This window comes from Amblyraja radiata, chromosome 40, assembly GCF_010909765.2.
Source record: "Amblyraja radiata isolate CabotCenter1 chromosome 40, sAmbRad1.1.pri, whole genome shotgun sequence".
Taxonomy (NCBI): domain Eukaryota; kingdom Metazoa; phylum Chordata; class Chondrichthyes; order Rajiformes; family Rajidae; genus Amblyraja; species Amblyraja radiata.
In genome coordinates this window covers 1338839-1349618 of record NC_045995.1, presented here as the reverse complement: position 1 = coordinate 1349618, position 10780 = coordinate 1338839, and the positions used below count along the sequence as shown (strand labels likewise).

General features: G+C 48.2%; 1 protein-coding gene across 1 annotated transcript in view; it reads left to right on the top strand.

Moving 5' to 3' along the window:
* The window catches only part of LOC116967569 (NACHT, LRR and PYD domains-containing protein 3-like), a 128160-nt gene that overhangs the window by 107893 nt on the left and 9487 nt on the right, over positions 1–10780 (top strand). Inside the window, exons 4-6 of the mRNA XM_033014187.1 lie at positions 2237–2521; positions 4121–4213; positions 6655–6821. Of these exons, the coding sequence (XP_032870078.1) occupies positions 2237–2521; positions 4121–4213; positions 6655–6821 (545 nt within the window). The remainder of the gene's footprint in view (positions 1–2236; positions 2522–4120; positions 4214–6654; positions 6822–10780) is intronic.

Here is a 10780-nt window from a genome sequence, read left to right as displayed (position 1 = left end):
CAAGTTTGGTCTGGAATAGCGAGACGGTGATCAGGGTGTTTGACAACTTCAGGGATCTGGCACAAATGATGAATTGCTGCCTTGGATAGATCAGACAAAGTTTAATGGATGACAGGTGAGACATGAAGAGCTAGGTGGTCTATTCCTGCTTTTATTTTTTGCTAATTTGCAGGGGTATACCTTGTTTGGATGGGGTGTTTTCCACATCTCTGCTGCACTGTAATGCTGTTTGTTGGTTCACAAGGCAATGTTTTCCTTCACATTCAATTGTCACCTGATGGTTCTGTTAATATTGTTTATTCCAGAGCTACAGAGTTTGTGATCGTCTGTCGACATCATGGCTGAAGGTGGTACCTGGGAAGGTGATTCAGTGGCCTCTACATCAAAGAAACAAAAAGGTTTGTGAACCTTCTGTGACATATATATGATGCCCTGACAGTGGGTGTACACCTGATGCAAGAAATGAGGTTCACACAGAAGTGGGAATAGGGAAGGGGGTGAGCCCAGAGTGTTGACATCTACAGGGACAGCACCGTCACAGGTGGGTGGATGCAGGAATTGTCTGATAAATCGGCACTCTTTTTGGAAACAAATGATTTGAGTTGCTGCAAAAGTTAAGCCAGAATATCAGATTCTGCGCAGAAATGAGCCTTAGACCCATTTGCAACCTGTAAATTTATTTACACTAATCCCATTTCTGAGCACTTGGTCTGTCGTCTACTATCCATTTACAGTTTGTATGGACATCCAGGTGCTCCTACAATGTTGTGACAGAGTACCTGCCTCCAACACCACCCCAGACAGTGTGACCCTGACTGCAGCCATCACTGCTGAAAGATTCTTCCTGAAAGATCATCCTCTAAACCTCATGGTCCCCGCATTAAATGAATGCCCCTAGTGTTAACCACCTCTGCTGTGGAGAAAACTATTGTTGCCTTTGACCCTATTTTTCTCATGGTATTCTGTACTTCTGGATCACTGCCTGTCCGCCCCAGCTTCAAGGAAGACGACGTAAATCACTCCAGACTCTGCTGATAATTGAAATATTCATTTCCGAGCAATATCCCGATTAATCTCATCCGTATCTTCACAGCTCAAAGGCATCCTTCCCACAGTATGGAGATCAGAATTGCACACACTCCTCCAACTGAAGGCTTAATTAGCTTCCTATAAATTTGTAACAAGGCATCCCTGCACTTGCATTCTATGCTGCAACTAATGACAAGAATGCTAAATGTTGTCTCTGTGTCTACCCCCACCACCCACCCGCACCATCCCCCCCCCCCCCCCCCACCATCCCCCCCCCCACCATCTCCCCCCCCCCCACCATCTCCCCCCCCCCACCATCTCCCCCCCCCACCATCTCACCCCCATCCCACCATCTCCCCCCCCCCACCATCTCCCCCCCCCCACCATCCCCCCCCCCACCATCTCCCCCCCCCACCATCTCCCCCCCCCCACCATCCCCCCCCACCATTAGCCCCCCCCCCCCCACCAACCCCCCCCAACCCCATACCCCCCCCCCCCACCAACCCCCCCCTCCACCAGCCCCCCCCCCCCCCCCCCCAAACACCCCCACCCACCCCACCACCCCCCCCCCCCCCACCAACCCCCCCCCCCCCCAACCCATCCTCCCCACCCTCTCTCCCCACCCTCTCTCCCCACCCTCTCTCCCCACCCTCTCTCCCCCCCCCCCCCTCCCTCTCCCTCTCTCCCTCGGGGGTCTGGACCAATCGCTGACAAGTCCCCCCCTCCTCCCTGCAGCGTCATGTCCGTTATTGGGCGTTTCTGTTGAGCGGCAGTCAGTCCGTTGGCCTGTAGGCGATGCCGCCTTTCGGGTAGGTGATGTTTCGACAGAGCAGCCATTCAGTGAGTTTTCTTTTAGGTGACCCATCCTTTTGGTTAGTAGGCGTTTCGTCTTCGTGCTCTTTCAGTTTTTTGGCATTTCGGCCTCGTTTCCATTCGGTTATTTGGCTTCGACTTCATTGCTTCAGCTTCTCGTCCGTCGGCGCCAGGTCCGCACACGAAATGTTAAACTGTGGATTGATGGGACTAGCTTAGATGAGGCATTTTGGTTAGGTTGAATGAAATGGCTTGTTTTCCTGCTCTGTTTCTAAGACGACATTAATTTCCACTTGCCCCAGAATGTCAGGTCAGATTGCTGCCAGATATTCCCAACCTGTGGTTTTCTCAATTTAAAATTGCTCTGTAACCGGCAATTTATATATTTTTTCAGGTGGAAAATTAACTCAAGTGGGCAGGGTCTTCAAAAGGCTCTGGGCAGGCACCTCATCAAAAGAAGATGGTCAGAACACAGGAACAACGACAGAAAAGCAAAGTCGGATTGAGAGCAGAACGTCAATGGAATGTGAACCCGCCGAAGAGGAAAGGGAACAATGTCAGTCCCGAGGGCAAGGAATAGGAGACTTGGTTCACGGCCCTGGAACTGACCCAAGTGGCAAAATCCATCATGGCCGAGATTCATCAAACAAGGAATCATCAAGTCTCATCCAAGGAGCAGGTGAGTGAAATGGGAGGGGAGCGGATGCTGCAGAATGGTGAAGAATGTAGGGACAGGGAGGAAAATAAACAGGGCTTAGAGTGAGGGGGAACAGGAGAGAGGAATAGTGGCGGAGTAGTGTTATTCTGACTGGGTTCGTGACCAATAGTATTCTGTAAGGATCAGTTCTGGAACCTCTGCAATTTCTAAACATGTCTATGATTTGAACAAAAACGTAGGTGGTCGAGTTAGTAAGTTCAAAAACAATAGAACTATTTGCAGAATTGTGGATCAAGGGGAAAGCTGAGTAAATGATCCATCAGAATACACATCAGTTGGAAATATGGTCTGAGTTAAGGCAGACAAAGACTAGATTGTTTTAGCTGAGTGGAGGCCTAATAGAAGTATAGAATATAAGGGGCATAGAAATTGTCAGTCTTGTTCCCAGCATGTGGATGTCTCTGACTGGAGAGAGGAATGTTTAACGGGGACTGACTCCTTGCTGAAGACTCACACTTGCCCTGTACACAGCACTTTACCTCCACACAGCCTCTCTCCCAACAGAACTAGTCCCAACAGGCCGCTTCGCTGCATCTTGCCTTTTTATTAGTTGCTCAATCAGCCAATTTCTTCTTTCGTGTGGCGTGCACAGCCTAAAGTTGTTGGCCAACTTGTTCTATTTGATCTTCCGTTTCTGCACGTCGAGTTGATTGTATTAGTCGAAACAGGGCGGACCACGTGAAGGTTGCAATCTCCCACCCCCAGCCAATTTCGATGCTCCAAACAATCCACGCGCCATATTTTCAAGTGCCCTAAACTGTGAAGACCTTTTATCTACGTCATTAATATAGGTTGTAAAACTGGGAGACCCAGCACTGGCCTTTGCAGCATCGGTCTAGTTATTGACCCATTTATCTAAGTGAATGGGCTGCCAGGCAAGTCAGTGTTATCCTGGAAGGTGTAGGAGCTGCAACATCTCTTGACATGTCCCTTGTGGTCCATGGGGAAAGGTTTGAATGTGAAGAAGCGAGTCGCTCAGTGCAAGATTTCAATACTGTTATACCACCAGGCCACAGGATGGAAATGGCAGATTCAGTTTAGTTTCTGGTTCAATGTTGACATTCCACGTCCCTCCCCTCCCCCAAACCTACCCGCTCCCACCCCCAACACCGGGAGATTGATCGTGGTGGTTAGTGGTTCACAGTTCGCTTGGATATCTTTTCATTCTTGTCTTAATCGGGACGACAGATGGCACAATGGGCTAAGTGTTCGGCTGGCAACCGGAAGGTAGCCGGTTCGAATCCCGCTTGGGAGTGCATACTGTCGTTGTGTCCTTGGGCAAGACACTTCACCCACCTTTGCCTGTGTGTGAATGTGTGTGAGTGATTGGTGGTGGTCGGAGGGGCCGTAGGCGCGGATTGGCAGCCACGCTTCCGTCAGTCTGCCCCAGGGCAGCTGTGGCTACAGAAGTAGCTTACCACCACCGAGTGTGACTGAGGAGTGAATGAATAATGCGATGTAAAGCGCCTTGAGTATTAGAAAGGCGCTATATAAATCCCATCCATTATTATTATTATTAATCATTGTCTAATCCCACTATTATTATTTGGGTTACTGCAGAGCAGCAGAATATGGTAACACCTATCCACACCACGGCTGAAGTTGGAAACAGCACTGCGGCTCCAGTGACCTCAACAACAAGGACGGACACAGGTGTGTTGCAGAATTCTTCACGATATAAATGTTGTCTTGATGCCTGGATTGCATCTAATACATGGTCCACAGGTCAGAAGGATAGGGGATGAAGGAAGGGACTGAGAAAGAAGATGTTAACATCTGCAGGCAGTAGTTGAAAGGACAGAGGGAGTGATTGTAGAGGCGATGAATCATCCTCATTGAAGATTCAGATGTGCATTAATGCAGTGACTGGGGAGAGGCTTTCTGAGAAAGTGAAGAGTATAAGATGGTGCATGAATCGTGGCGACTCTTGTGTTTGGATTCTGTGTAGTCTGCACTGTTGGAGTTATTATGGCCCAAGTTGTGCCTCAGAGTCATAGAGGCACACGGCATGGAACACGGCTCTTCAGCCCACCTTGGACACGTCACACAACATGGCCGATCTACTGTAGTCCCACAAGCCTACGTAAGGCCCATGTCCCTCTAAACCTATCCTATCCATGTACTGATTTTACCATAAAATCCCCGACCCCACCTGAAACCTATGTCATTTGTTTCTTGATTCTCCTCCTCTGGGTAAAAGACTGTGCATTAATCTATGATATATAATAGATAGTGTATCTACTGCTCTCATGATCCTCGTGTATAGGAGGATGGTCACTGAACTTGTGTACACATGACAAAGTATCATTGAAGCCAGGGAGCATGAGGCCACAGAGAGTGGAGCGAACGTGATGGGTGGGACACACTTGGTTGAAGGAGAGCAATTGCAAGGTGTTTCCATTATCCATGAGTAAACTGGGTGGAAGATAATCCTAAAGAGATTAGCTGGCATCAACTACAGTGTTACCTCAGGTGATAAGTGCATCTGCAACACTTCATCAGTGCATTTGTCTACTGTGTTTTTGCTGTGATTTGTTCTCTGTCTGAACACCGGCTATGGAGATGATCAGTCCCCCAGTACCCACCCTTCCCGGGTCACACACTGTCCAATCCCCCTGGGGCCCATGCTCCCTGGGTCACACACACTGTCCCATCCCCCTGGGGCCCATGCTCCCTGGGTCACACACTGTCCCATCCCCCTGGGGCCCATGCTCCCTGGGTCACACACACTGTCCCATCCCCCTGGGGCCCATGCTCCCTGGGTCACACACTGTCCCATTCCCCTGGGACCCACGCTCCCTGGGTCACACACTGTCCCATCCCCCTGGGGCCCATGCTCCCTGGGTCACACACTGACCCATCCCCCTGGGGCCCATGCTCCCTGGGTCACACACTGACCCATCCCCCTGGGGCCCATGCTCCCTGGGTCACACACTGACCCATCCCCTGGGCCCACGCTCCCTGTGTCACACACTGTCCCATGCTCCCTGGGTCACACACACCGTCACATCCTCCCTGGGTCAGACGCTATCCAACCCTCCCCTGCTCACACGCTGCCTCAGCCTCCCCGATCCTTCAGACTGATTGTAGCTGGCAGAGAGGAGCGGCAACACAAAGCCTGGCAAGTGAGATGGATATTATTGAGGAGGTATTTTTCATAGGTAGGTGGTTGAACAAAGGCTAGAGATGAAAAATCAAGGTTTTCGGCAGAAAGATTGTGTTGGAGATTGTGAAAATAAAGTAAGGAATATAGGAGGCAGGAAATGGGGAGGGGAGAAATCGGTGCTAGACAGTGGAGAGAGTGGGAGGAAATAACGCGGGTGTTTGGATGTTACATAAAATTGGAGAATTCAATGTTCATGCCATTGGTTTGTAGACTACCCAAGCGGAATTTGAGATGCTGTTCCTCCAGTGAGCATGTGGCCAAGGACAGAGAGGTTGCTATGGGAATGGGAAGAGAGTTACAATGGTTGGCAATTGGTGAGACATAGCATCGACTCGGCGACTGTTTATCCGCCAAGACCTACTGGATTTTCCGGTTACTAACCATTCTTACACCTCGTGCAGATTTCTCCCTTCCCCCTCCCTTTCCACTGACATTAATTCATCTCGCTTCACAATTTGCAACTTTTCATACTGGTCTTTTCATCTCTGGCCTTTGTCCAATTATCTTTTAATTTCAAAATAGACTTTATTCAGGTAATAAATATACAATACATAAATCTTGCGAAATATTCATCCGCCATTTCCGGAGGCTATACAAATTATTCAGTCGTCTACATACATTGCTCAAATTTCGCAAATTTGTCCCCAACCCTTGTCACTCATGTGGCCCACTGGCGTGGAATCCCTTCCCTTTTGTCCAATTATCAGCCTATCAAAACCTCCCCTCACCTGTATCCACCTTACTTACCAGGCTTTGACCTGTCCCTCCTCTTGTCCGCACTGTTCCTCCAGCACATTGTCTTATTCCGATATTCTGCTTTGATCATTCTAATTAGGGGGCAGGAACAGTCAGGATGAGGATTGCCGTTGTAGCGGGTGCCAAGGGAATTGATTCAGATGGTGTTTAGTTTCTCTCTTTGAATATACAGATCTAATGTCTACATTATCTGAGCTCCTGACACAGTGGAACGACTACCAATTATTCCAACTGACAAATTTCTATCAGGAGAGACTGAAACCGGCGATTGAAGAAGGGGTTGAAAGTCTCGGCCTCATGATGAGGCCTCGGGGATATTTCAGTGAACAAGAACACGGGGTAAGTGGGAGGAACACGGTGACTTCTGTTTCCTGTCACAGAACTGACGATATCGAGGGGAGAAGAGAGACCAATGTCAGTCCCACTCACCTCGCACTCCCTGGGTTGAAAAGTGCAATGGAGACACTGATCTCTGATCAATTTGCGTCCTGTAGATCTGGTAACAGGAATACAACCTGTGACCTGGGGATTTGTGAGAATTGTCCATTCTGATCCAGCTGTTTTTCCTACACATGCATCTTAGCACAATGGTCAGGGAGCAGTAAACTTGTAAACCTGAATCAGAAACAATAATACTTTTCAAGTGTCATCGGGTTCATTGGTCACATTTAGTTCAGTTCATGAAACCACAGAGGACATTGGGCAGAAACACAAGGAACTGCAGATCCTGGTTTACAAAATAACACACAATGTGCTGCAAAAAATAACTCTGTTTTTGGAGATGCTGTCTGACCTGCTGAATTATTCTAAGACATTGAACTGTTCGCTTATCATTCAAGGCCCGAGAGCCGTTGGAGAGGTCGCAGAGGGCGGAGCTACACCCGAGCGGTAGGATTTAAAGAGGAGCGCAGGGCTTGCTTCTACAGAGGCCCGAGAGCCGTTGGAGAGGTCGCAGAGGGAGGAGCTGAAATCTGCAATGTTTCAAGTTCCACTTAAAAAACAAGTGGGTTTGAGGAAGCCGCTGATTGGTGGAAGCAGACAAGAGGGAGCAGCTGATTGGGAGTCAGATCCCTGCTGATTGTACTGTATTGTAGCTGTTTGTTTTGTATTGTAGCAGTTTGTTTTGTATTGTATCCTAGGTAAGGGGAGTATGAGGGCCAGGGCAGTTTACTGTTCTGGATGTCAGATGTGGGAAGTCATGGAGTCTGATAGCCCTCCAGACGTCCACATCTGTGCTAGGTGTATCGAGATGGGGCTCCTAAGGGACCGTATTAGGAACCTGGAGCAGCAGCTCGATGACCTCCGTCTGGTCAGGGAGAGCGAGGAAGTCATTGATAGGAGTTACAGGGAGGTGGTCACTCCAAGACCACAGGAGGCAGGCAAGTGGATCACGGTTGGGAGAGGCAAGGGGCACAGGCAGGGACTAGAGAGTACCCCGGTGGCTGTACACCTTGACAATAAGTACTCCTGTTTGAGCACTGTTGGGGGGGACAGCCTACCTGGGGGTAGCGACAGCGGCCGGGCCTCCGGTACAGAGACCGGTCCTGTTGCTCAGAAGGGTAAGGAAAAGAAGAGGAGAGCAATACTAATAGGGGACTCTATAGTTAGGGGGTCAGACAGGCGATTCTGTGGACGCAGTCGGGAGACCCGGATGGTAGTTTGCCTCCCTGGTGCCAGGGTCTGTGATGTGTCTCAATGTGTCCAAGATATCCTGAAAGGGGATAGAGAGGAGCCCGAGGTCGTGGTACATATAGGTACCAATGACATAGGTAAAAAAAGAGAAGAGGTCCTGAAAGGAGAATTTATGGAGTTAGGAGGGGAGTTAAAGAGTAGGACAGCAAAGGTAACAATCTCGGGATTACTGCCTGTGCCACGCGACAGTGAGAGTAGGAATGGAGCAAGGTGGAGGATAAATGTGTGGCTGAAGGACTGGTGCAGAGGGCAGGGATTCAAATTTCTGGATCATTGGGACCTCTTTTGTGGAAGGTGCGACCTGTACAAAAAGGATGGGTTGCACTTGAACCCGAGGGGGACCGATATCCTGGCGGGGAAATCTGCAAAGGCTACTGGGGAGACTTTAAACTAGAATGGTTGGGGGGAGGGACTCAAATAGAGAAAGCTATTAGACAGTGTGTGAGGCAGGAGGCAGAGAAGGAAAGCATTCAGACCCAACATGTAGGGGGGAAAGAAGAAAACAATAATAAACAGAGAATAAGAGGTGGTGGGGTTCTTAAATGGGTGAGCAGAGAAACAGAGGGGTGTAAAATGCGGGCGGAAGCAATAGGTAGCAAGGTGAAAAGTAAAAGTGGCAGGCAGACAAATCCAGGGCAAAAATCAAAAAGGGCCACTTTTCAACATAATTGTATAAGAGGTAAGAGCGTTGTAAAAACAAGCCTGAAGGCTTTGTGTCTCAATGCAAGGAGCATTCGTAATAAGGTGGATGAGTTGAACGTGCAGATAGCTATTATTGATTATGATATAGTCGGGATCACGGAGACATGGCTCCAGGGTGACCAAGGCTGGGAGCTGAACATCCAGGGATATTCAATATTCAGGAGGGATAGAGAGAAAGGGAAAGGTGGTGGAGTAGCGTTGCTGGTTAGAGAGGAAATTAACGCAGTGGAAAGGAAGGACATTAGCTTGGAGGATGTGGGATCGGTATGGGTAGAACTGCGAAACACTAAGGGGCAGAAAACGCTGGTGGGTGTTGTGTACAGGCCACCTAGCAGTAGTAGTGAAGTTGGGGATGGCATCAAACAGGAAATTAGAAATGCGTGCAACAAAGGCAAAACAGTTATAATGGGTGACTTCAATCTACATATAGATTGGATGAATCAAATTGGCAGGGGTGCTGAGGAAGAGGATTTCTTGGAATGTATGCGGGATAGTTATCTAAACCAACATGTAGAGGAACCAACGAGAGAGCAGGCTATTCTAGACTGGGTATTGAGTAATGAGGAAGGGTTAGTTAGCAGTCTTGTTGTGCGTGCCCCCTTGGGCAAGAGTGACCATAATATGGTTGAGTTCTTCATTAGGATGGAGAGTGACATTGTTAATTCAGAAACAACGGTTCTGAACTTAAAGAAAGGTAACTTTGAGGGTATGAGACGTGAATTGGCCAAGATTGACTGGCAATTAGTTCTAAAAGGGTTGACGGTGGATATGCAATGGAAGGTATTTAAAGACTGCATGGATGAACTACAAAAATTGTTCATCCCAGTTTGGCATAAGAATAAATCAGGGAAGGTAGTGCATCCGTGGATAACAAGGGTAATCAGGGATGGTATCAAAGCAAAAGATGATGCGTACAAATTAGCCAGAAAAAGCAGCATACCAGAGGACTGGGAGAAATTCAAAGACCAGCAGAGGAGGACAAAGGGCTTAATTAGGAAAGGGAAAATAGATTATGAAAGAAAACTGGCAGGGAACATAAAAACTGACTGCAAAAGTTTTTATAGATATGTGAAGAGAAAGAGATTAGTTAAAACAAATGTAGGTCCCTTGCAGTCAGAAACAGGTGAGTTGATCATGGGGAACAAGGATATGGCGGACCAATTGAATAACTACTTTGGTTCCGTCTTCACTAAGGAAGACAAATAATCTGCCGGAAATAGCAGGGGACCGCGGGTCAAAGGAGATAGAGGAACTGAGTGAAATCCAGGTTAGTCGGGAAGTGGTGTTGGGTAAATTGAATGGATTAAAGGCCGATAAATCACCAGGGGTGCATCCCAGAGTACTTAAGGAAGTAGCTCCAGAAATAGTGGATGCATTAGTGATAATTTTTCAAAACTCTTTAAATTCTGGAGTAGTTCCTGAGGATTGGAGGGTAGCAAACGTAACCCCACTTTTTAAGAAGGGAGGGAGAGAGAAAACGGGGAATTACAGACCAGTTAGTCTAACATCGGTAGTGGGGAAACTGCTAGAGTCAGTTATTAAAGATGGGATAGCAGCACATTTGGAAAGTGGTGAAATCATTGGACAAAGTCAGCATGGATTTACGAAAGGTAAATCATGTCTGACGAATCTTATAGAATTTTTCGAGGATGTAACTAGTAGAGTGGATAGGGGAGAACCAGTGGATGTGTTGTATCTGGACTTTCAGAAGGCTTTCGACAAGGTCCCACATAAGAGATTAGTATACAAACTTAAAGCACACGGTATTGGGGGTTCAGTATTGATGTGGATAGAGAACTGTCTGGCAAACAGGAAGCAAAGAGTAGGAGTAAACGGGTCCTTTTCACAATGGCAGGCAGTGACTAGTGGGGTACCGCAAGGCTCAGTGCTGGGACCCCAGCTAT